The sequence below is a fragment of the Poecilia reticulata genome, chromosome 6, assembly GCF_904066995.2.
Source record: "Poecilia reticulata chromosome 6, P_reticulata-male-v2, whole genome shotgun sequence".
NCBI lineage: Eukaryota > Metazoa > Chordata > Actinopteri > Cyprinodontiformes > Poeciliidae > Poecilia > Poecilia reticulata.
The window spans coordinates 15625030-15648815 of record NC_088835.1 but is presented as its reverse complement, the minus strand read 5'-3'; the positions used below and the strand labels follow the sequence as shown (position 1 = coordinate 15648815).

The 23786-nt window shown below is 41.5% G+C and overlaps 4 protein-coding genes and 1 long non-coding RNA gene across 7 annotated transcripts; 2 read left to right on the top strand and 3 right to left on the bottom strand.

Annotated features, from left to right (window-relative positions):
• Positions 1–100: 100 nt before the first annotated feature.
• agbl2 (AGBL carboxypeptidase 2) lies at positions 101–7891 on the bottom strand. Of its 3 annotated transcripts, none has more exons than XM_008411607.2 (21): positions 7697–7891; positions 6649–6778; positions 6332–6499; positions 6132–6236; positions 5711–5858; positions 5338–5593; positions 4595–4996; positions 4351–4493; positions 3488–3644; positions 3234–3360; positions 3046–3146; positions 2550–2662; positions 2366–2438; positions 2114–2218; positions 1937–2014; positions 1789–1854; positions 1573–1663; positions 1347–1463; positions 1236–1263; positions 949–1145; positions 101–462 (listed from the first exon to the last, which is right to left on the bottom strand). In XM_008411607.2, the coding sequence occupies exons 1-21, from the start codon at positions 7706–7708 to the stop codon at positions 383–385; spliced, it is 2697 nt and encodes an 898-aa protein (XP_008409829.1). In that variant the 5' UTR covers positions 7709–7891; the 3' UTR covers positions 101–382. The 3 variants fall into 3 exon arrangements, with proteins under 3 accessions (XP_008409829.1, XP_017160803.1, XP_081464166.1); XM_017305314.2 differs by having other exon boundaries at positions 6332–6496; positions 7697–7888; XM_081608040.1 differs by having other exon boundaries at positions 1789–1851; positions 7697–7886.
• On the top strand, positions 3035–4312 carry LOC145551968 (uncharacterized). Its single transcript, XR_014087870.1, has 2 exons — positions 3035–3126; positions 3219–4312. It is a non-coding gene; the product is annotated as an uncharacterized LOC145551968 (long non-coding RNA).
• A 363-nt stretch (positions 7892–8254) lies between the features above and the next one.
• Positions 8255–15635, bottom strand: fnbp4 (formin binding protein 4). Its single transcript, XM_008411609.3, has 17 exons — positions 15504–15635; positions 14989–15060; positions 14456–14580; positions 14086–14260; positions 13710–13857; positions 13520–13619; positions 13096–13440; positions 12589–12781; positions 12372–12487; positions 12189–12293; positions 11857–11990; positions 10720–10880; positions 9969–10249; positions 9768–9882; positions 9402–9595; positions 8853–9010; positions 8255–8755 (listed from the first exon to the last, which is right to left on the bottom strand). The coding sequence occupies exons 1-17, from the start codon at positions 15625–15627 to the stop codon at positions 8665–8667; spliced, it is 2637 nt and encodes an 878-aa protein (XP_008409831.1). The 5' UTR covers positions 15628–15635; the 3' UTR covers positions 8255–8664.
• A 364-nt stretch (positions 15636–15999) lies between these two features.
• bscl2 (BSCL2 lipid droplet biogenesis associated, seipin) lies at positions 16000–18695 on the top strand. Its single transcript, XM_008411608.3, has one exon. The coding sequence runs from the start codon at positions 16000–16002 to the stop codon at positions 17248–17250; it is 1251 nt and encodes a 416-aa protein (XP_008409830.1). The 3' UTR covers positions 17251–18695.
• On the bottom strand, positions 18044–23110 carry lrrc10 (leucine rich repeat containing 10). Its single transcript, XM_008411610.3, has 2 exons — positions 21970–23110; positions 18044–21797 (listed from the first exon to the last, which is right to left on the bottom strand). The coding sequence occupies exon 2, from the start codon at positions 21655–21657 to the stop codon at positions 20806–20808; it is 852 nt and encodes a 283-aa protein (XP_008409832.2). The 5' UTR covers positions 21658–21797; positions 21970–23110; the 3' UTR covers positions 18044–20805.
• Between the last annotated feature and the right edge of the window lie 676 nt (positions 23111–23786).

Below are 23786 nucleotides of genomic sequence, written 5' to 3'. Positions count from 1 at the left end.
TATCCATCATCCATCTGCTTATCATCGGTCGTCATCATCTCATTATTCCGTGCATCAATCTGTTATTCCATCATGTTTCTGTGACAGAGAAGCAGACTGATTCTGTTTTTACGTTTTTATTCGTCCACCGTCCATCCATTCAGGCTGACTACTGTTAATATATTGATAGTAAGCTTTTAATTTAAAAAAAAAAGCTCTGGAAAAGTTACACGATGAAGAGACAGAAATATGTGGGAACATATTTATGTATTCCACAACAAATGCAAATAAAGTCTTTTACTGAGGTGATCGCAAGGAGACAGATTGAAGGGAGTTCACATAGATTACAGATTAAAGTTTTCCCTTTTGCTTCTGCCCAGGCTCAAATAAATTGTTGAATACCTCACTTTCTCTCAAGGGGTTGCCCGTGTTGCGAGACCCCTTGGGTTTGATCCATGAGAGGTGTAAACGAAGATGTATCCACTGGAAATTAGAGTATATTGAAGGAGATGTTAGCTAAGAGGTATAGAATTATGTTTGGGTATAAAGTAATAATAACAAAACAAGGTAAAAAAATAAAAAATTGTAACTGAATTAAATACAGTGCCAGACATATTTATTGGGAGCTCTGGTAAAAAATGTTTAGCATAATTTCCCACTGCAAAACTCAAAAGGTTTTCAAACTTTAAATTGGGAACAATCATTCAACGGGGAAAATTTTTACTTTTTATAAATAATTGATTTTACATAAGTTATTTCAGCTTTTGCTAAGTGTTACTCCTGTCCCACTTTATGTTTTATATAACATACCAACTTCGTTGCAATTGGGGTTGTAAAAACAATTATTTTTTAATATGGGATTTTGCCCTCGTAAAGAAATGTGGCTTAAAAGGTTTTTACTTGTCTCTACCAGAGGTACTAATAAATTTGACCGGTACTACAAAGAAAAAAAAATATGTTGGGACGAACCTTCAGATGAATGCTTTTGGGTCCCTTTTCTATGGCGGGCTCTGGTTATTTCTGTGACCGATGCAGAGAAACTCTTAGATGGAAAATTACCAGAGATCCACTGTACATGTTTGTCTTTGAAAAATTGGCAATTCCTGGATGCGGAAGCGGATGGAGGAATGGGCGGAACAATTCTGACAAACCCAGATTGGGGAAACCTGCCAAAGAGGAGACACACAAACCAATAAAAACGAACACATTCAACATCCTGTGCTGTTTGAAAACATAACTCCTCTGTATGGCTTTACCTGCATGGAGCTACAAAGACAGTTGACCCTAAAAGAGCACATAACCAATTTACTGCCAAATGACTGCAACTGAAAAGCGTGACATTAAACATCCACACATGCCTCTGCTACCTTGTTGAGAAGACAAATGTGGCGTACAGCGCGGGGGCTGCATGAGAACAGGATGTGGCGCAGGGTCCTTCAGGGAGAGAGGGGGGCGGCTGTATCTATTGCTACCCGCTTCATCACCTGCGAAGCGAGGAAGATGTACGAATCCTTAACCACAGAGAACCTTTTCAGACTCCTGAAACATTCTAAAAGACCAGTTTCGTCTGGAGTCTATAAGAAGTAGCAGTACCTAATGGAGGTGCCATGTACGCCGTGGTTTCATACAGATGCTTCAATTTGTGTTGCATGCATGAGATGCAGTCATTGTCCTGACTGTCCTCCTAAAACACAATGTATCCTTTGAAATAATTCAACATCGTAAAGGCGGGAGTGAGCAATAGTATCAGAAAGAATAGAAGATAATCGGGTGTCAGAGTTTGAGATCTTTGACTTGCCACACTGTTACCTGGCTGAATTCTTCAGAATGATTGGCTAGAGATGAGAGTACACATTTTCCCTTCTGGTCATTCTGCTTTACATACAAAAAGTACAGCTCTTATTTTTCAAGATTGCACACTTTAGTGATCTGGATACTCCTATCCCACAAACCTGACCTTTCCTCTCTTTTGTCCTCCAACAGGTTTCTCTTGGCTTCTTACTTCATCCACCTTTTCAGGAGAAAGACAGGACTCCTGCAAAAACAGCTTACTGATAACCCGTGAAGGAAGTTGTGAACACATTAACATGTTAAAAGAATACAGCATAATAAGCCTAAGAGTGTATTTGCTGACCTCCGGAATCTTTGTCAGTGACCTACTCCTCGCACTGCTTGGCTGGAGTCGGTCTCTTTCCTTACGAGTTTTAAATTTTTTCTTTTTCTTCTTAAAATGAGTTTTCTGAAAGGGAGAGAGAGTGAGAGAGTAGAGGTGCATGTGCGAGAAATTGATCAAATATGATTCAAACCAAACTTTAATGCCTGTGTGCTCTTGCTTGGCGATTTAAAAATAGACTTCAGTTCAAATAAATTGAATTTGTTAGGATACCTCTAGAATTCTGTGCTGGTGCAGTAAATGAACTGGAAGTCCGTCTGAATCTGAACTATTGGAGCCACTCGTGCTGAGAAAGCAATGAAAAAAAACACAAAAAAACAAGCTAAATGAGAGCACAATTCACGTTTACTAAACCCTTTCCCCGAATGTTGGCTGCAGTTTAACATAGTAAAATTACCTGGTTTCCAGGTCAGACATTGAAAAGCTACCATCAGTTTCCAGATTCTTGCTCATTTTCTTCCTGTCCTCCTTTTTCAATAAGGTTGATGCCTCTACTAAACAGTGAGCCACCTGAAGTAAGAATGAACAGGGGAAAAAAAAACAAAACTATCCGTTGGTCATTTCCAGTGCCCTTCAGAAGTAAACATATCCATTCAACTTTACCAGATTTGGCCTCGATCAGACCCCAAACTTCATCTATGCACTGGGATTTTATGTTATGCACAAACACAAAGCAACCCATATCTAGTTCAGGTTTCCAAAAGGTTTTCACACACAAAAAATAGAAAAAGTTTGAAGTACCAACAGAACTCATTGACAATATGGTTGTAATATGAACAATGTTTAAGAGTTTAAGGGATGTATACACCTTTACAAGGCGCAGTTTAAAATTCACATTAGTACATTAGTACTTCGTGTTTCTACATGAAAGTGTATTCTGCTTCATTTCTTGCCTTTGTTTGATCAGGGTCGCAGAAGTCCAGCAGGGTGTCACAGAAGTAAAAGCCCATCGACTTCAAATCTCCAGTAGTAAAGTGGGTCCCTTTTCTGTCATCTAAAGCAACAGCAGAAAATACTGCAGCACCTTGTGTGACATGCACATCTATGAATGCATGAAAACATACAGGAAGCCCGTACTTACCCAGAGTGGATCCTCCGAAGGTGGCCTCCAGGGTGAAGCTGTTCTTGATGCCCAGTCTCCACATGACGATCCGCCCTGTTCCCTCCTTGCTCTTCTGCACCTTGAACCTACAGCTCTTGTAGGAGAACTGAGAGAATGATTTAGGTGTTGATGCTGAACACACTTTCCTCAGACGAATCACAAATACGGAGAAATATGTTTGCAGTGTTTAAAGCTTTATCTCCTAAGACTCTGCAAAACATTCACTACGTTACCTTATTGCTTGCATTCTTGCTCATCATTAGCGGAAAGACCCTCTCTTGAAACTTGTACAGCTTGCTGTGGCTGTCACATCCATACATGAACACATTGTTTTTGCGGTTGTGGCCGTGAAAATCACAGTAAAGAACCACTTCTGTTTCAGCCATAAGTCTACAGAGAGAGAACAGTAAAGCAGGAACGGTTTGGAAGAAATTCATAATGGATTGGGCTCGAATGTGTAAGAGCAGCACCATAAAATTCACGCTGGCCTGAAGACCTACTTGCAAGCTCTGGTAGAGTTTAATCATGTCTTCTGTGTTGTGTTGAAATGTGTGGAAAAGCTTAAATATATTTCCCCTCGTTTCAGAAAGTAGAAATCATTGTATACAGTCGTATTAAATTAATTAGAATGGGTCTTGGGTCTTGCTTGTCAGATTAAAAATACTTGTTGAAAACAACTTTTAAGCAGATTTTAAACATATTTATCATTACGCCCACATTTTTGTTTTTACATATCTTTTTTCTATTGTTGTGACATAGTATTCAAATTTTATGTCACGTTTTCAGTAGCTGCTAGTGGTTTCCAAACATCCATCTGTGTGTAATTATTTTATATAAAGTGCTTCATTTAATGTTATCGTTCTTAAAATAAATGGGTTTTTCAATAATATTCTATTTTATTAAATGGGTCTGTAGATTAATTTCATTTGGAGTGGACTAATTAAATCCTTCATTTCTTGTCATGTAAATGATTACGGCTCAGGAAAACACAAAATTTAGTTTCTTGGAAAATTACAATATCCACTTGTGATTAATAAAAGAAGGATATTCTAAACATATTTCCCCCAATGCATTTAATAGTTGGTTGCCTTATTACCTTTCGACCATGTTCCTGGTGTGCCAAACACATGGAAAAGAATCCTTCAGCAGCGTTTTATAGTTTCTGTTGAGGTCTCTGCCTGCCAGTGAGCACCTGTAGTTTCCCACCACAACACCATCTGGGTTCAACATTGGTACAACCTGCAATTAAAACGAAACATTAAAAAAAAAAATTATGACAGAGAAGTTTCAAAGCATTTTAGTAATAACTGGATTACAGCTGACAAAAATAAACTGCGCACCTTGAAAACAAAGTTATCCCTGAGAACCTGAGCGTCATCTGAGTCTCCGAGCAGAAAGTCTAAAAATCCCTCCATCATCCAGGATCCGTTGGTTTCCCCTGGATGGACTCGCGCTGTCACCACCACAGCCTTCTTGTTTCTCACCTCGACCGGGCTGCTCCCTCTGGATGTGATGGTAATAACATAGACGGCGTTCCCTGCGAGACTTTGGCACAGCGTCCGCACTTCGCAGTACGACGCTACTGCTGGATTGGAGATTATCTGCTTCAGGTAGGACTGCAGCCGTGAATACGTGTAGGGGTAGCAGTGGGCCAGGTAGCACGTGTCTGAGTCATATTGGAACCGGACAGTCCAGGTGAGCGAGTAGAGGCGGTCGCCGGTGTCATTGTTCTCGTTTGGATCCTGCCCAGACACATCATTAAAGTCCATTGACATTGGTACATAAGATCTGTCCAGATTAGAGCTGTAAAACCTGCATTGCTTGTGGAAAATACCATCATTTGTTGAGATTTATAAGTTTTACATAAACATGTGGCAATTCTAGAATGAAGGTTAATAAAAAAATTTTTTAAAAACACATACTTTGCAGCCTATTCACACATCCCAAAGAAAAAGTAAACCTTGCACAAAACATCAAAAATAACTTCATCTAGGTTCAGTAAATACGTGCTATTTTTTTGTTGCCATGTAATGTAACAGAATTTGCAAACATTAAGTGGACTGAAAGCGGATCCTGATGCTACCTCGCTGCAGTTCTGGTAGTATCTGATGTTGGACCCTACTCGATGCCAGCCAACTCCATTTTTCTCCGCCGCCGTCTCGGAGTACAGGAGCGGCCTCATGCCGAGGGAATACAGGCTGCTCGCCTTCATCAGGTTGGTTATGGTGAAGCGGTAAATCATTTTAGCCTTCATGTTCCTCACCCTGAAGTAAAACCACTGCGTGTGCTTCTCAGTGTACATGTCTGTACGCAGCGTGAGCTCATAGTCGAAGGCGCCCCTAGTACACACACAAGCAAGAAAAACAAGAATACAGAGTTCAGTTGTTGTCACATTGATGCAAACTTTCAGGGGTAAAAAGACAAAAACAAAATGAGCCAAGAGCGAAGAGACTCACACTTGGACGGCCTTCTGAAGGTTGCCACTTTCGAAGCGCGATTCAAATTCAAGACTAATATCTGGGGGTGTGACAAGAAACTTGGCACAACTGGTGGAGCCCCTGCTTCCTCCAACACGAGAGCAGGTGAAATATAAATGCTTTGCGGCTTAAATAATGAAGAAAGATATGACAAGAAGAAACACAGAATTAAAAACGATGGTGTTCTGTAAACTAAACTGATAATGTGACAATGTAAAGCCCTTTGAGGAAGCACTTTTCTTTCCAAAATGATTTAAAGCCATCATAATCACTGAAAAACCTTCCTACTTTTTCTGTCGTGAAAATTGTTACGTGTGATTTAATAGAGTGTGTGTGTAACTGTCAGATAATATGTCCTTAGGCGCCATGATGACTGTAAAAAAAACAAACCCATAGTTACCAAAGTCCGAGCAGTACACGACATTCCCTGGCCCATCAGCAGCTGGAAGGAGGGACTCCCTGTGTGCGGGCTTATAAAAGGGCTCTGGCTCTGGTGGCTCCCATTCTAAAAAAAAAAAAACAAAAAAAACAATCCCTCTCTGAGTAATTATAGGTCTCCATCTAACCAGGTTGTAAAAGTCAAACAGCGAGAAATGTTACCTATGTGCTGGATGCTGTCGCTGATGACTTCACACTCTACTGGCCATCGGGGGCGAGGGAAGTTAACCAGATCAGACGGTGGCCTTAGAAGGAAAACCGGCTGACCACCATGGAAGTTTAAGAGCAGCTGCGTTGTCCTTAGAGTCTGACTCAGATTCATGCATACTGCTGAAAGATGAGTCGCATCTAATAACCTGTAATCTTGGTCAAAGTGATGCAACACATTCTTCTAGCTTCACCCAGTGACTTTATTAATTCCACACATCCATGAGTTATTAAATGTTAGTTACAAATAGTACACACACAAGGTTGCTTACACTGCCTCCTCTCCGCTAATTCGTCCTCAGTTTCCTCTGAGTTGGATTCGTCAGGACCCAACGTCTTGCAGGTTTTCCATAAACTCCTGATGACGGCGCCTGCGGCGGCTGGTGTTCTCTTTGTCTGAGACTGTAAATAAAATCTCCATTAAATTTATTGAATTCAGCAAGATTTTACGAAAGGAATTATACGACCAGCGTGTGCAACATTTGCCGCTTTCATCTTCATAAACTACTTATGTCCAAAGTGACTGTCACGAGGTAACACTGCCACCTGCTGACAGTTTGGGTTACTTTTCTTGGTAGTCTGGTTAATAAAAGGACCCTTTTTTTTAAATGTGCAGTCTAGTCTCCTCCAATAAATTATTTGTCCACCAGATGTTTTAGTGTTTGCCAATACATCCTGCGAAGGTAAAAAAGGTTTGTCCCCCAACAGCCCTCCAATTTTCACTGGCACTTTGTGTCAGTCTATCGCGTAGAAATCTCACTACATCATCAGTTTGAGGTATGAATTGAAATGTGAAAAAGTAGGGGGAAAGAACACTGCACTTGTAACTTGTTTTCGTAGACGCAGCTTCGTGTTTGGTGGACAATTACAAAATCACTGTCAATGATAAATAGCATATTAAGCTACTGTAAGACACAATAGGGTTGCTTATTTCCTTCTTTCTGTATTATTGCTGCCCTGCGACAGACTGGCGACCTGTCCAGGGTGAACCCGCCTCTCAACGTTAGCGGGAGATGGGCACCAGCAACCCTCCCGACCCCTTTAGGGACAAGGGAGTAAAAGAAAATGGATGTATTATAGCTGTAATTTGGGAAACTAGTTAAAACACTCGACCACAAATATTTTAGAAAGAATAACATAAAACTTTCCTCATGCCTCCATGTTTCAACGAATATCCATCTTTACGTAACCCAATCGGTACAATTACCTTAAGGAAATCACGGTTATTTCCCACCGGTTGTTCCATAATGCTAACATTTTGTTAGATTATGCCAAGAAAACTAAGCAAAATTTGACTTTCACAATCTCGTAGCAACTTACCTCGGTAGGCATATTTTCCTTTAAGTGCTCCGTGGGACTGAAAACACCCAGAAAATTATTCTCGACGTTGCTAGGCAACAAAATAGCACAACACCGTGTTCTCCATGGATACGTACGGTCAAACCTTACCAATGTCGCGAAGTACAAGCCATAAGTACACTAGTTTGATACCAAAATAAAATGTATACAAAAGTTATCCCTCGGTGTATCCTGCAGCAAAAACATTGTTTTTTTTTCTTTTTTACTTTGTTTGTTCTTTAACTTCATTACATAAGTAAACCTATTTCTTTAATTACTTTTGCAATTAACTTATTAGGAATTTTCTCAACTCCATACTTACAGGTAAAAGAACCTTTTTTACCTGTTTTTCTTACAGGTAAAAGAAAAACATTGCACATGCTACCGTCTCTTAAAAAAGGCAATGCATTGAGAAAATAAAATAAACATTCTGTTTAGCCCATTATCAGTCTTTCCTCTAAACTTTTGGCATTTTCTGTTCGCATTAATTATAATAAAAGGCTAGATTTAAAGAAAAATAAATAAACAGCAACAGATTTGAAAAAAAAAAAAAATTTAATAACTTTTTACAAAATTTACAAGACCAGGGACAATCCCTCCCCATCTCACAAATTTGGCCCATTCCTTCCTTCCTCATGTAAAAACACACTTTAAAATAGACAATTCTTCCAAACAAACTGGTGGACATCTGAGCTATAAAAAGGAGAACCTATTACCTCAGCACGTTTGGCACATTTACAGATCTCGTACAAAAACAGGACATTCAAACCCCCTTGATGAGAATGGCCTGCCATATAAGGGCTTCAAAATGTCTCATATGAACATAGGACAGCTAAGAAACTCCACTGATAGTAAAACAAATCTGCATCTCTTCAGAGGGATGTTCTTATGGTGTAGGTAGGAGCGGCTTTACAAACGCGGCCTGGGCAGCGTGTGGGAATCGGCAGGTGTTACGTGCTGTTCATCAACTTCCTTTTCTTCAACCTGTCCCGCCAGTCCTCTGGTAGTGCCTCAAAGTTGGCGTTTTTCGAAGCTTTTCCCCTTGAAAAATCAAGAAAATCAAGCATTAAAACAACCACCTAGAGAAGAAAAACAATTTGAAAAGCACCGATTCAAGCTCATGGTAACACAGACGTACGTCACGAACTGCTGTTGTTTCCACTCCTCAATGCTCTTCTTGTTGAGCAGATCTCTGTCTTCGTCACTGGAGCTGCTCTTCTCTTCCTCATCCAACTCTTTTTGGATGCTCTGCCACTTTTTCACCAGCGAAGGCATCTTTGTCTTGCTTTTCTTTGGCTACAGAAACAAATAAGTGAAAAATGGAAAAGTCAGGATAACGGGTAGAAAACAAAATAAAGTGACAAGTCGACGAGATGGAGTCAAAATGACAATTTGCCAAAGAAGGACAGATGGATCAGAGGACGACAGGATGGACAAATTATGGTAAAATGAGCAAAACGTATATAGAAAAGGCCAAACAAACATTTAGATGAATGGATTAGCTTGTGAGTGAATGAATGGCCTGATAAATGAATGGATGGATAAACAGTGAAACAATCAGATGAATAATCAATATATGCATAGATTAACAAACAGATGGATGAATGAAAGCCCTTAGATGAAGATGCAGGTTTTTAATTTGATACATAGCCTGATCCATTTCTCCTCCCTTCCCCCAAACACCAACCTTATCCTTTTTTGTTTTCTTGGTCTTGTCTGCAGCTAAAGGTTTGGCTGCAGCAGGTTCAAAAGGTGGCTGGGAGGGAGGCAGCGGCGGCTGAGGAGGTAGCACTGGTACAGGTGGGGCTGGAGGTTCGCAGGGGATCAGAGGGGCAGCCACAGCCGGAATACCCCAGTAGGCTGCTGCTGGCATTAGAGGTGCTGCAGAAAATGAAAAATCTCAGGTCTCGGCTGAATAAAGACGAATGGTACTCAGAGATTTTTGCTTAATCGTTTGAAATGATTGCACTAATCGGGAATTACATTAAAATTTTAAAAAGTTTGGGGGGGGGGGGAGAGGAGAAATACCGTGGAGGATTTTTACTGTGTTTACCTGCAGGAACAGGAGCCTGAGTGTAAAGAATGGGACTGCTGCCAATGGTAACAGTTTTACTCCCCTGACCAGCTTTCCGTTTCAGTCCCTTTCCAAAAGGAGCCGACTCTATGATCTGTATCAAGAAAAAAAGACCAGGTTATTTAGTTATCAGATGTAAACTAGCTTATAAAAAAATATATTAAGTGATTGCTCCTTCACCTTCATGTTGACAGAGCCACACCTCCCGCTGCCGTCCTCCTCCGTTCCAGGAGCAGGCGGCTCCTCTTCGTTGTCGTCGTCCACATCCATCTCAACCTCCATGATCTCTCCATCGCTGTCGGGGGGCGGGGGAGGTGGTGGGGGTGACTCTGGAGGGAGGGGAGGGGGAGGAGGGTCGTTGGAGGGTGGAGGAGGGCTGTTGGGAAGGGGTGGCTGGGACGGGGACCAGAAGGAGGACGAACTGGGCTGAGGAGGCGGAGGTGGAGCAGCAGACGAGAATTCTGTTGAAAAGTGAGAAGGAAAACAAACAGAAGTCAGGTGGAGACGTCATAGTTGTCGTTTAAAGCAACGTCTTTAAACGACAACAAAGGCAAAGATAAACTTTGATGTCCATTTGACTTTCATGCAGAACAATTTAAAAGGATTTAAATTATTTATTGGCATCTTTTAATGCATTTCTAATATTTTTAATATATATAAAAAAAAAGACTTGAGTGGTTAAATGAAAAATCCTCAGAGTGAGCCAACCTTTGATCCGATTAATCGTCACAATGATTATTAATTGTTGTTAGTTGCAGCGCTAATATGTCAGCGTTGTACAGTGCTGTTATTTAAATAACATTAACAGAACCTTTAGGTTTTCCTAATTTAAAAAAAGTTAAAAACATTTTATATGTTCCATAATAAAATTACTTGCATAACGAATACAAACACAGAACTCTACAGGTTTAGATGCTTTGCCAACGCTGACCTGTAGCCCCACCAGCTGGTCCAGATGTTTTTGTCTCTTCTTGGCTCAGATTCTGTGTACTTGGAGAGTCCACTGGGTCCTCCGTCTTGTCCTCCTCCGTTGGAAACTCCCACTGGGAGGCACCAGTCCGGTCCCTCACATAGAAATACCGCCTGTGCTCTCTAAAGAATGGAACAACAGACATAGAAAACGACCGTCTCAACCGCTGTCCTTGAAACTGGCAGAGCGGCATGATCACCCTGTGACGGTGGGGCAAGGAAGTAGGCAAAATGGCAACAACAGGGGAGCAGGAATGTTTGTAATGGACAGCAATGGTTGCCGTCCAGGAGAAGGGCCCAATTGTGGTGTCGATATGGGTGTGGATAGAGGACCCACCTTGCTTTAAAGAATAAATAATGTAAAACAAATCATCTCTAGGTCCCGAAAGTAGCTTTCAGCAGCTCACATCATGGTTGTCACATTTGCTCTGTTTTAGACAACCATTCCCTCCCAGATTCAGGAACAAACCAGGGAGGAAACACCGTTATCATGTTCAGCCATCACACGTCAGGAAATAACAAATCACACAATCCATTCATTTTACATTAAAAATAACAAACAAACAAACATTAAAAAAAAAAGATTCAAAATAATATATGAAAAACAGGAAGACAGATAAAATAGAGTTGGTCTGACCTTCTGGATTCCCGTCATTGCTCCATCTTCACACTTTGATGCATGACACTTGTCGCTCCCCCGGGTCTCACTCTGTCTGCTTTGCATCATGGGAGTCGTAGTCCTGTAAAGTGCAAAGCTCTCCCACGAAACCCCCTAACATACACCCCCTCCCAAATGTTTCACCGAATGAACCCAGAATCGGGCTGAGCAGTCAGTAACAGGGACATGGAGTCCTCTCTGTGGGAGCTCCAGTTAACAGGAAGCAGGCTGGCTCAGAGCGGATGCTCCCTTAAGGTTTGTACCACAGAAACCTGAAGTCTATTTCTGGTAATCCACTCGGACAGGTTAAGTTTCTCCCCCAAGTCATGTTACAAAGGCTGCAACCTCGGCATAGAGCGGGGGACTGAGGGCCTGCTGTGACAGCGTAAGATTTCTGGGGGACGAGGGAGGTTATAGATGTGAAAGGTAAGGAGCGCGTACCTGTCCCAGTGGCAGGACCAGCCTTTAGGGGTGGCGTTAAGTTCATAATATTTTATGTGTTCAGCAGCTTCCTGCAGCTTGCGTCGAAGATAGGCCCCGTTCAGAGCACCTTCCCTCCAATCAGCAATCCGTGTCTAAAAAAAGAAGCGCCACGGGGAAGATGAGAAAGAAGTAATTGCAGTAGGCTTCCATAGAGGCACGTCCAGTGATGGATTATTATGAGGAGTTCAAATATTAAAATCTGATACAGGCTTGTGCAAAATTAATGACAGAACGTGCTAAATATTTCAGAGGTCACAGCTGAGAGCCGGAACATGGAGCCAATCTCTCACCTCGGTTTGCAGCAGGAGCAGGTGAAAGTTTGAGATGGTCTTTTTGTTTATCCCCAGGAACTCCATCTTGCTAGTTAGGGTATTTGCTAGCTCTCCAATCTGAAACTGCATATTTAGCATTAATACATGCTGAGATGCACCAAAGTTATATTTATGTGACAGTAAAGAGAATGTTAAATTCACCTTTAGCTCAGGGGTCTCTACCTCGTCCTTGTTGGGAAGTTTTGAAACCCCCGTCTCCTCTGAATTGTCCGTTTCCTTTACTTCTCCTTCTACGACACTTTCGGTTTTAGGCAGAGCTAAAAAGCACATGCGAACAAATGTTCCCAGTGAGATTTTCAAGATCCTAATTAAAATACACCGAGGTGCTGCTATGTCAGAATAAAAGATTTAAACTCACTCGTCTCTGCGTTGTCCAGGAAGTCTGAGCCTCTGCTGTTAGAATCGGGGCTGGCAACACTTGGAAAGACGGCCTTCCAGCGGTTCTTCTTCAGCAGAGCCCCACGTGATCCTGCAGCATCTTGGCTGGTCTCTGACATCGGACTGGAGCCACCTGCGCTCCCGTCGCCCTCTTCGAGTGCCCGAAGCTCTGCCTAAAAACGGGTAACAACGGCGAGTTACGTTAAGCGAACCATTGGTTGCAGGCCTGGTTTAAAAATCACAAGGCATTCATGAAAGATTTACACCTTTGTTGTAAAGACAGGAGAGAAACAAACTGCAAGAAAATGTTTTAAAAAGTAATGCAAAACTATCAATTGAATTTATCATATTTTTTAGACTTTTTCCTAGGTTAAATATTCAGTAGAAGCACCACGGCTGGTGTAGTGTCTGCTGCTTCTTAATGCAAGAAGTCTGGCGGTGAAAATAAAGACAGCTTTAAACTCACAATAATATCTGGAAAACTCACTTTTTTCCTTTCTAGAGCCAGTTCCAGTTCGACCGTGTCCTCCTCTGCCTCTTCTTCGGCATCCGATTGGTCTCCTGACAACTTCTTAATAGGAACATCTTTCTGCACTGTAAGGTTTGGGTCAGATTCCAGAAAGGGTATAGAGGGAGATCCTACAGGCTTAGAAGCTTCTCCATCAGAATCCAAACTGTTCTCAGTCTCATCTGATCCCTTCAGCAGCTTTTTCCTCCATTTTTCCTCTGCTTCTTTCACCTCTGAAGGAATCAGCGGACCAAGGAGAGAGGCAGCCACTCCCTGACGCTCCTCCTCTTCACTTGTCAGAGCTACAACACTCTCTACAATCTCCTGCTGGCATCAAACGCAGACATTATAGTTACAAATTTTGAAGGATTACTATAAAACTGACAATATAAATGACACTCGCCTTCGCTTTTGTCTCTTTTGAAGCAGATGAAGCTGCTGCAGCAGCATTTTCTTCTGCGTAATAACCTGCACCAGCTGTGCCATTCCCATTCACACTGGTGCTACAAGGAGAAAACAAGCATTATCTTCAAAGACACCTATGCTGTTGATCACAGTAAAAAAACATAAGGCTTTTTTTTTTTTAGTTTTACCTGTTTTCATAATGTCCCAGACTTTGCACCTGATCGGCTAAATAGTGTGGCAGCTCCCAGGACACTTCATTAGTCAGAGTGTTCCAGTAGTAATAGCAGCCAGAGTTCTCATCCCAAACCTCCTGCCAGTCTCCCATCTCCACACCCACTGGAATACAAAATGATGCACATGTTGGGTTGTTTCGAAATTGTTGACAGAATAATTTATTGGTTGGGTACCAATCGGGTGTTAGCATCGCTAGATCTGGGCTACTACTGTATCTAAATGCTGCCTTTAAAGAAGAATTCATCACAAGATGGTTTCTACAAGTCGTACAATGTAGAATAACTTCCCTTTGAAAATGTATATGTTTCTATAAACTGAAAATATAGCTACCTCCGGCTAGGGAGTACTGCGTATTGTACTCAAACTCTGTCCTTTGTTGATCATGACCATCCAGCGAAGATTGCTGCTGAGCTTTAACCTCAGGTCGAGGCGGGTTGGCATTGGAAACGGAGGCAGGAGCCGCTGTGTCGTCTGCAGCTGGCTGAGTTGTGATGGCATCAATTTCCTGAAGTGGGAGAAACAGTAGAAACAGAGTTATTAAGCAATACAAAAGACATCATGCCCTTCTTATTTTTTTCCACAAATTTGTGGAACTTATCTTTAACCAGAGAACTAAAGAGAATGTCTTACTAAATTTGAAGGCTATTAAAATAAAAAACTGATTCAATCTATAGTTATGATGTCAGGTATATATACTCACAGCCATGAAATTGGCCAGGGTACTGTCGATGTCTGCTGACTGGTTGTGTTGAGAATTTGAAGCTGAACGGCTTCCACTATCTTCTTCATCGCTGTCTTCGTAGGCTCCGAGCAACGACAGACCCTCTATGTCAGAATGAAAAACAGAATATCTTACTACATGAGAAGCATATGCAAAAACTACAAGCAGACAAACGGATCATGTGCCTGAAAATTTCAGTATATATATATTTTTTTTAAATTACTCTTACAAAATTGTACATTTTATCATACAATAAGCCAACTGTCAGTTACTAGTATCAAGATATAGCATCAAATGATAACATAACATATGCTTAAACAGCAGGACCCAAAGGAAACTGGGCTTTACGGATCTGTAATTTCATCTTTTAGAACTTCTTCTCTGTCGTCGTTCAACCAGGAATGGTATTTTTGGTCTAAGAAATATAACTAAGTCTTCCATACAATCGAGGAATCAATCCCATAAACTGTCCTAATCGGCATGGTTATTCGGATTAAAATAATTAAACTCACCTGTGGCTTTTACTGTTGGCGCTTTCATGCTCGTCTGTTTAACAAATCTGTGCCCATCACCGTCTTGTTCATCTGCACCGAACAGGCAGAAAAATAGAATACAGTCAATAAACCACGTTAGTCGTTAGCAGACTGGCTAGCTAACATCTAATCATTATAACAGCATCTACAATTTAGTCTACTTTGCTCCATTTTAAAAAAACGACACCAGACTGCTGGTATTATGTTGTTTTCTTAAATCTGGGCTCTCTGAGATTGATATATCCACCAATGGCCTACCAATAAACGTGAACCAGCACAGTTAGCTTAACCGCTAACATTAGCTTAGCATGCTAGCTGTGCAAATAAATCCCTAGAATTAGACATTTTAATACAGAACGAAACATGCTATGTGACACTAGCCGTTGATTAGCAACAAAAATACAACAAGTTTGAGTACGTTCGTGTTTTAATTGACAGACTTCGTTCTTTTAGCCTTGCGTTGGGCTTCCCCGCTAACATGCTAGGAAAATTACCATCAGATCCCGACGGCGCCTCTTCTCTCTCTCCGGAATTTCCGCCGCGATGTCCAGGTGGAGAAAGTTGCAGAATCGTCCTTCGACCCACGGCTCCTCCTGCGATGCGGCTTTTCTTCCCCATTAATGTGTCTATTGAATGGGACTGCTTCTTTGGCGTCGACCGTAGAAGCTAAACGGCATCAACTCAAGGCCGACACAAAGGAAGAAGTATATCCGCTCTAGATGCATTAACGTCCGGGTCACAGAGTCACTTTTGTATAACTGCATCGGATGCTAAGCAGCCAGTGCGGCTAACAGCAGTTAGCGTCCACTATGAAAATGGATCAAAATATTACCATGTTCGACGACAAATTAGTGTCTCCTGGTGCCATGTGTACCAACAATGTGTCTAGATTATTAGCAGTCGGACTCTGAGGATGAAGCTAGTTAAACAAAGTCGGCATGGGATGTCAAGGTACGCGATTTTACAGTTTCCCATCGGAGCCACTCACTAATGCAAGAACATAGCGATCCACCACAGAGGCAGCAATCCACGGGGCTCCGAAGAGGATCAGCAGTCCAAACTAAGAGCTCCCGATCAGACACGATGGGGGGAGCGATGGGGCCGCTCCTCCACTGGCTGCAGGATGTGGCAGCTGTGACTTTCCACAAAGCCCGAAGGACACTATTTCAAGCCGCCATCCTCTTCTGCACCCTATGCCTGCTGCTGTGGGTGTCCATATTTCTCTACGGGAGCTTCTACTACTCCTACATGCCCACTGTGAGCTTCTCCACCCCTGTGCACTTCTACTACACCTCTGATTGTGATGCTACAGAGCCAGGCCTGTGCTCCTTCCCCACAGCCAACATATCCTTCATGAAGAATGACAGGGACCAGGTGATGGCCAATGGCCAGCCTTACAGAGTGTCTATTGAGTTGGAGATGCCGGAGTCTCCAGTGAACGAACGGCTGGGAATGTTCATGATCAAGATGTCCTGTTACACCAAAGGCGGGACGACTGTCTCGTCGGTGGGACGATCAACGATGCTGCATTACCGCTCCAGCCTCCTGCAAACCCTGAGCACTTTGTTCTTCTCCCCTCTCCTCCTGACCGGGATGGCTGAGCAGAAGCAACTCATAGAAGTGGAGCTCTACCCCGATTACAAGACGAACGCCTATCACCCCACCGTGGGAGCAGTCATTGAGATCCACTCCAGGCTGATTCAGATCTACTCAGCGCAGCTCCGCATCCACGCCTACTTCACTGGCGTACGGTACCTTTTGTACAACTTCCCCCTGACGTCGGCAGTGATCGGAGTGGCCACCAACTTTGCCTTCCTCAGCGTCATTGCTCTGTTCGGATACCTGCAGCTCATGTGGGGCGGGCTCTGGCCTCCGGACCAGGTCAGAGTCAGGGTCATGATGGGAGACACCACCCGGATCCAGAGGCGGAGGGAGGAGGCTCGGAAGCGCATGGAGAGGGAAAATTCACAGAAAGAGCTTTACACTCCCACCGTGATTGGCTCGATGAGTGGGGCGTGTGATTTCCAGGGAAATAGCGTCGTGTCAGAGTCTTCCCCAGAGAGCCCCTCTGTAATCCCAGGAGCCTCCGGGGCTGAAGCTGCACAAACACAGCAAGAAGAGTCTCATGATTCTGAGGGACCTGTGGAAACCGACGGGTCAAACGAGTTGAATGGCAGCCTTCAGTCTCAGACTGGGGAGACAGCAGTTCGCCACAGACCTGGGCCTTGGATGAGTCTCTAAACCATAAAACAACTGCATATCCTCTTTAGCACTTTGAATGCAGCAATGTAGATGTAGACTAAAGCAAACCTTCAGTCTGATAAAGTTAAGTTAAGCTGTTTGCCTCATCTTGCTTTAGTTGGCGTCGCATCTTATCGTCTTGTGTCTGTTTCGATTTGTTTACTACTTTGTTTTTGTTCCAACACTGTTACAGTTTACATGTTTGTGGCATTTGAGTTGCCCGGTTCGGGAGGCATGTCGGCCGGTCGTCCAACACGCCCTTTTAAGTGACCAAACCTGCTTGCTTTTTAATCTCTGGATTAAAGTGTTTTCCAGAGGTGCACTGATCTGGCTTTTCCGGCCGACTCCGATTTCTGTTTCCTTTGAAGTCTGCAAAGCTCAATTCAGAATTTGACCAATTTGATTTTTACTAAGTATTATAATGCGTAGAAGAGGAAAAAACGTGTGCTGTAGTTTCCCTGGTAGAGGTAGTACCTTGAAATTACACAGTTATTCAGACTTGTGCATGAAAGAATGTCTAACCTTTATCTGATTTTTACAAAACACAAAGAAGTGCAAAGCATAAGCTGGCAGTTGCTGCACTTATTGACTAAGATTATAGAAATCCTGATGCATTTAGTAATAGGAGAGAAAAGTAGTAGTTTTAGTATTTCATCTGCTAATCACTATCAATAAAAATCTTCCTTTTTTCCAGTCTCTGACCAATTAGTTCACGTTTGTGTTTTCTGAAATCACAATATTCCTTTTTAGTTCAACTAAAATGCTTTTAGAAATCAGACTTGGTTTAATGTCGGTGGCATGCGGCTGAAACAAAATGATCTGGTGCATGTGATTTTTTTTTTTTTTTGCTCGCAGAAGCTCTTTCAAAGCAATTTGATTTGGAAACTTTACTCAACAAAAAGCGTCTTTGTTGTTACAAACTGTCTGTAAAAAGTTTGGTCCAGCGTGAGGGGAGCAATGGGGACTTCTTCTGTTTTGCAAAACAAAGCCGTGTTCTGTCTCAGTGTAATTGGTGAGCTGAAGCTCGAGTGCTTTAGCAGCGGTCGATCATCATTCCTGTTGCATGTCTTTGCAGAAGTCCAGTTGGCACTTGGTGCACCAACACTCTCAGACCATTTTAAATCACTCTTGTTTATTGTGTGTTTATTATAACGTGCATATTTAATGTTAGTCTGTAGTACAGCAGGGATAAGTGAAGTTACAGTTTTGAAGTTGATGCACTTGCTAAAAGCGATGTAGGGATTGTCTGGCTAAGCCTTCAAGTATTTAGCCTGTTGGTCAGGGAAACGTTGGGTTTCATTCTTATGGTTACTCTGAGTTGTGGTTTTGGATTTAAGATTTTGTACCAAAGATGTTTGCAGATGTGTTGGATCTTTCCAAATATGTACAGATGTTATTTATGTGTTTGAACAAATAAAATAAACACAGACATGCCTGTGACCTCATCTTTGTGTAAAGATTAACCATCTCTTTGTTTATTTTATTTTATTTTATTTTTTTCTTTTATGCTTTGGTGTTGCATTTATAAAAATATTATAAATGCTTTATGATGTTTTATAAATGTTATAAAGCATCCTCGGTTTAGACAAGTTGGATGAAGACCCGAGCTGATATTGGACTGAGGAAGAGTGAGCTCACTGTTAGATCTGCATCAATGGGTGGCAGCTTGTTTCCATAGCAACGTTTAGATGTCATCTACATGCCATTGGTTTTCGGTGAAGTTGCTAAATTAACTGTAACCATGCGCTTTGGCCAGATGAGACTGACTAAGTTGTCAAATAATTTGACGAGTTAATGTGTAGCAAAAAGTGATGAACACGTGGAAAACCATCTGATTCCCACCGCTACGTGATGGAGGATGTGATGCTTTCAGCCAAATAACTGTGGCCGTGATTTTATATTAAAATATTTGCGATATTTTCCAGACCATAAATTCAGAGTGACATTATTGCATTTAAAAACATTCCTTTATTTTTAGATTTTCTATATTTTTACCATTGGAGCTAATAAGTTGAAGGTAGTGTTGGAATACAAACTGTTTCCGACTTCAGATACACGGTGTTATGTGCCTGTATCTCATAAATTTTTACCTTTTCAAAACAGTAAATAATTTTTGTCTGAACTGCATATTTCTTTTTATAAGGTCAGATAAAAAAAGGGCCTTTTGGAAAGATAAAATAGACAAACATTTTGTTTATTTACGCAGAGAAAAAGCATTTGCAAACATGAATCAAGTTCAAAAATAATTTCAAACAGCCTGTAGGTCTTGATAGCAATAAAACGACACCATAATACTGCGAAGAATGTGTATTTTATTTCCTTCAACAATAATACAGCTACATGCTAAAGTTTTGTAGAACACACACAGAAAGAAGAAAATATTTTGTAAGTTTCTACCTAAGTACAAAATTGAGAGAAAAGTTGAATTACAGAAATCCTAAACTTTAAATGGTTACGTTCCTAGACTATGGAAGGATTTGTAGCCCTTTTAATGTCTTTTTGTGTGCTTCATTAAAGGCAAGTCTGAAACGCATTCAATCCTATTGTGCAGAGGGGCATTTATTTCCATTTAGACAACATTTCCTGGCACAATGAGGAAATACAAACATGCATTCATTGGCTCTTCAAAACCCACAGCTTTGGGTGATGATATTAAGCCCCATTAGTGGCCTTTACTCCAAGCCACAGTCCTAATTTATCAAATGAATTATGCATTCGCCTGGATAATGAGTGCAGCTTACGACTCAGACTATCCGTCACTCGTATTGAAGACTCTTTTTAGCCTCAGCAGGTACAGAAGTTATTTTAGAAATAAAGCTCATTTTTATGTGCTTCCTAACTTTGAGTTAAGCCCCTTCACAAAGCGAGTTGGGATGACATTGGATGATTGGATTTTCAGCTAGTAGATGGCACAGCAACGTGCATAGTTAGATTAATAGAAAAATATGTATTGCTCTCCTGCAAACACAGACAATGTTGCAAGAAAAACTACAAACTTGCAGTTATAAATGCCGTTAAAAAGGATTTGAAATGCTGTCTTGCACTTCAAAATAAAAGAAGTCAAACCTCCTCGCTAAAAGCATTTCATTTGCTGGAATTATTAACAATGTGTACTCGCCAGCCACTTTATTAGGTACACAGTTTTAATTGCTTGTTAACACAATTAACTACTCCGATGTCCTCCAGATCTGGATCCACAAGAGTACATGTCGGATGTGTAGAGTGAGAAATTTCCTTCATGATGCCCGTCATGTCAACATTGACCAAAAATCTCTGAGGAATGTTTCAGACACATTGTTTAATATATGATAGGAGAAATGAAGGCAGCTCTGAAGGCAGAAGTAGTTACCAATAAACCGGCCAGTGAGTGTGTGTTTCTGCATCGGTCCTAATATTTTAAGGCACACAAAACTTTTCCACTTCCAAAATTGTGATTAATTCTCTTGCAGGTAACATTTAGGACTATTCTGAGGCAATAGCCCTCTATGTTGGCCATGCTCCTCGTGACGCACTAGTTTTCGGCCTCCACTCAAGTTGCCTGGTTCTGACGCCCCATCACAGCTGATTGCTACTTTCTTGCCCTAAATTGTTTTGCTTCTCCTCTGAGGGAACCTCTGCTATCTCTGTTGTGTCCTCGCTCTGTGCTTTGGTTCCCTCATCTTCCTGTTCGTCGTCTGAATTGTCAGCCCAGCGGCCCACCCTTCTGACGCCCTCACCCACTACAGGGGCATTAACACAGGGGTTGTGGTCATAAATGACGAGTTTCAGACCCTGCATGTGAGACAGGTTCGGAAATTGTCGTATTTTATTCCTGTCCACATCGACGACAGCCAGAGAGTGCATTTCAAGCAACTCTGGAGGGAACTCTGTCAGGAGGTTCCCGGCAAGCCAGATGCTTTTTAGTTCCTCCAGTCGCCTCAGATCTTTTGGCACACTGCGTATTTGATTGTAGCCAAAGTGCAGCGTCTTAAGATTTGTAAGCTCACAAACTACCTTGGGGAAATCGGTGAAGCAGTTGGTCTCCAACCACAGAGTGTTAAGCTCCTTGAGCTCTCTCAGTTCTCTGGGAAGGCGATGCAGCCTGTTGTTGCCCAGGTAGAGGATAGTGAGTTGGTGCAATCTACAAATGGCTGCAGGGAGCTCCTCAAAGCAGTTAAAGTCCAGTGCGAGAAGCTGTAGATTCCTCAGGCCTTGCAGTTCGTCAGGCAGGCTGCTGAGGTTGTTGTCACTCAGGTAAAGCTTCACCAACTCATCAAAGACGCAGACGGCGACAGGCAGCCGCCGCAGCTGATGGCCGCTCAGGTCCAGGGTTCGGTCCAGCGGCATCTCCTTCAGGTCTCCCACCAGGTAGCGCTGGCAGCGCTCGGTGGGAATCAAGGCGATTACTCCTCGCATGGCGTTGCCCATCGTTCTCAGTTTTTTGTCAAATCCCCCACTTTGTGTCGATGAGAAATAATGCCTGTGCTCCAGCTGGTCGTTGTCATCTTTAAGTGAATTTCATGGAATCTCATTAAAGCTCCACCGACGCCCATCTGGATTTATTGATCCTTTGATGCAAACAAATAAAGTAGGGATCAGTTTTTGATTCTTTGGAACAATGCAACATCACATGAGCAAAAAAAAAAAAAAAAAAAAAAAAAAAGACATTTGCTTCTATTTTTTCCGTCAGCAGAAATCAGCAGTCACATTGAGAACAATAAAAAGCCATCATAGACCTACTTTCCAAAGTCTTTCAGCCCTCATTCATGACACCTAGCATCTCCACCAGTCAGCCATTTGTTTATACAGCTCAATAAGCTGAAAATGTATTGTCCTCCCCATGCAGATACTCCCTTGTGGTGTCCTCTCACCAGCTCTCTGTGGCGTGGAGCTCAGCCCTGACTTTCATGGCTATAGCAACCACTTGCTCTCTCCTCCCCTTTTTGTGCCTAATGACTTTCCCCACTTCTTCTGCAAGATGACAGAAGTGGGAGTGAGAGATGGGGAGGGGCCTTGTGGCTTGAAAGAGCAGAAGAAATTACAGACATTCATGCGCTGCTCTAATACATCCGGATGCAGCTTATGCCGAGATGGAATGAGATGTTTACTTTAATTGAGCTAAATATTTGAGTTTCAAAAGATGTTTCATTGAGCACAAATATTGAAGTTCTCAACAAGTTGCGCAGACGTCTATTGGATTTCCTAAGTTTGGCAGTTACACATTGAGCATTCCTGCTTCAACGAGATAATGACTGATTTAATTTTCTGCTTAGGTATATATAAATAGTTTAAAGGGGACAATAGTTTCTTGTTTCTTTTTCCAGAGAAATCAAATATTTCTTCTTGTTTTCATGCATGTCATCTCTGTCTGCCTGAGGTGTGATCTGCCCCATGCTATCTTGCATACTTTCATTAGGGCTATTTTCTAACAAGATAAAATGGAAAGGAATTTCATTTTCCTTATCAGAAGGGCTAGCACTTGACCCTCATCTGCTTTCACTCAGTCACACACTGTTTTTAGAGCTCCCCTGCCTCCAGTTAGATGGAACAAAAGAGGCACAACTCAGATAGGAACAACACACAATTTGATGATGTCTTACAACGGGGTGGAAAACACAAGTTAAAAATGTTCACTCATCAAACATAAATTTTCTTAGAGCCTTTGCTAAGATTGTGAAATACTTCAAGATTATTTTTTAAGAAATGCACGCTTGTCTTGTTGCTGATCAAGTCGTTGCAGCAGAGAAGATCCAGTCAACTTGTGATGGCTTATAGCCACAAATCTACAGATTATAAGGTTTTACTACCAGGTAGTTCTGTAGCCAGAGGGACATGCTGAAGCCATTAGGTAATAAGTTATGAATATACAGGCTATGGTCTCCATGTTTGTTTCCAAATGTACGACGTGACAAAAACAGATTTGAATGCACCAGACAGGATCATCAAGTAATTTGAAGGTGACATAATCTTATTTTATTTCTGATGAGTTGGAACATTAATATTTTTATAACTCCATTTCTTTTTATGGTAGCTTCATAATCTGAGAGGGAGAGAAAAAAGCTTTTTTTTTCTTTTGATGATGTCAAAAGAAAAGTCTCTGCTGCAAGGACTTGATCAGCAGCAAGACAAGCATGCATTAATTTCAACACACATTTCTTATCTCAATATTTGTTTTATTCACACTTTATCTGCATTGTCTTAAAAAATGACCTTGAAGTATTTAACGATCTTAAAATATAAAATATTGGTTACAGCCAATATTTTATCATTGCTTTTTAAACGGATTACCTCATAGGTAAAAATGTAATTGAAGTTTTTTGATGTTCTCCCAATGTTTAATACATTTAAATATGATTTTCTGATGAGATGAGAATAAAGTTAAACCAGCGATAATCATGTAAAATGTTCCTTTAAATTTAAGTGAAGTTAAAATAAAATAATTCATGCTACATTTATTTACTTCAGTTGGATTCTTTATGGAAATCTTTCATTTAAAATCAAATATTTTGAAATGGCATCATTGATTCTGCTGCAGTACCAGGTCTGAGGGACAACTT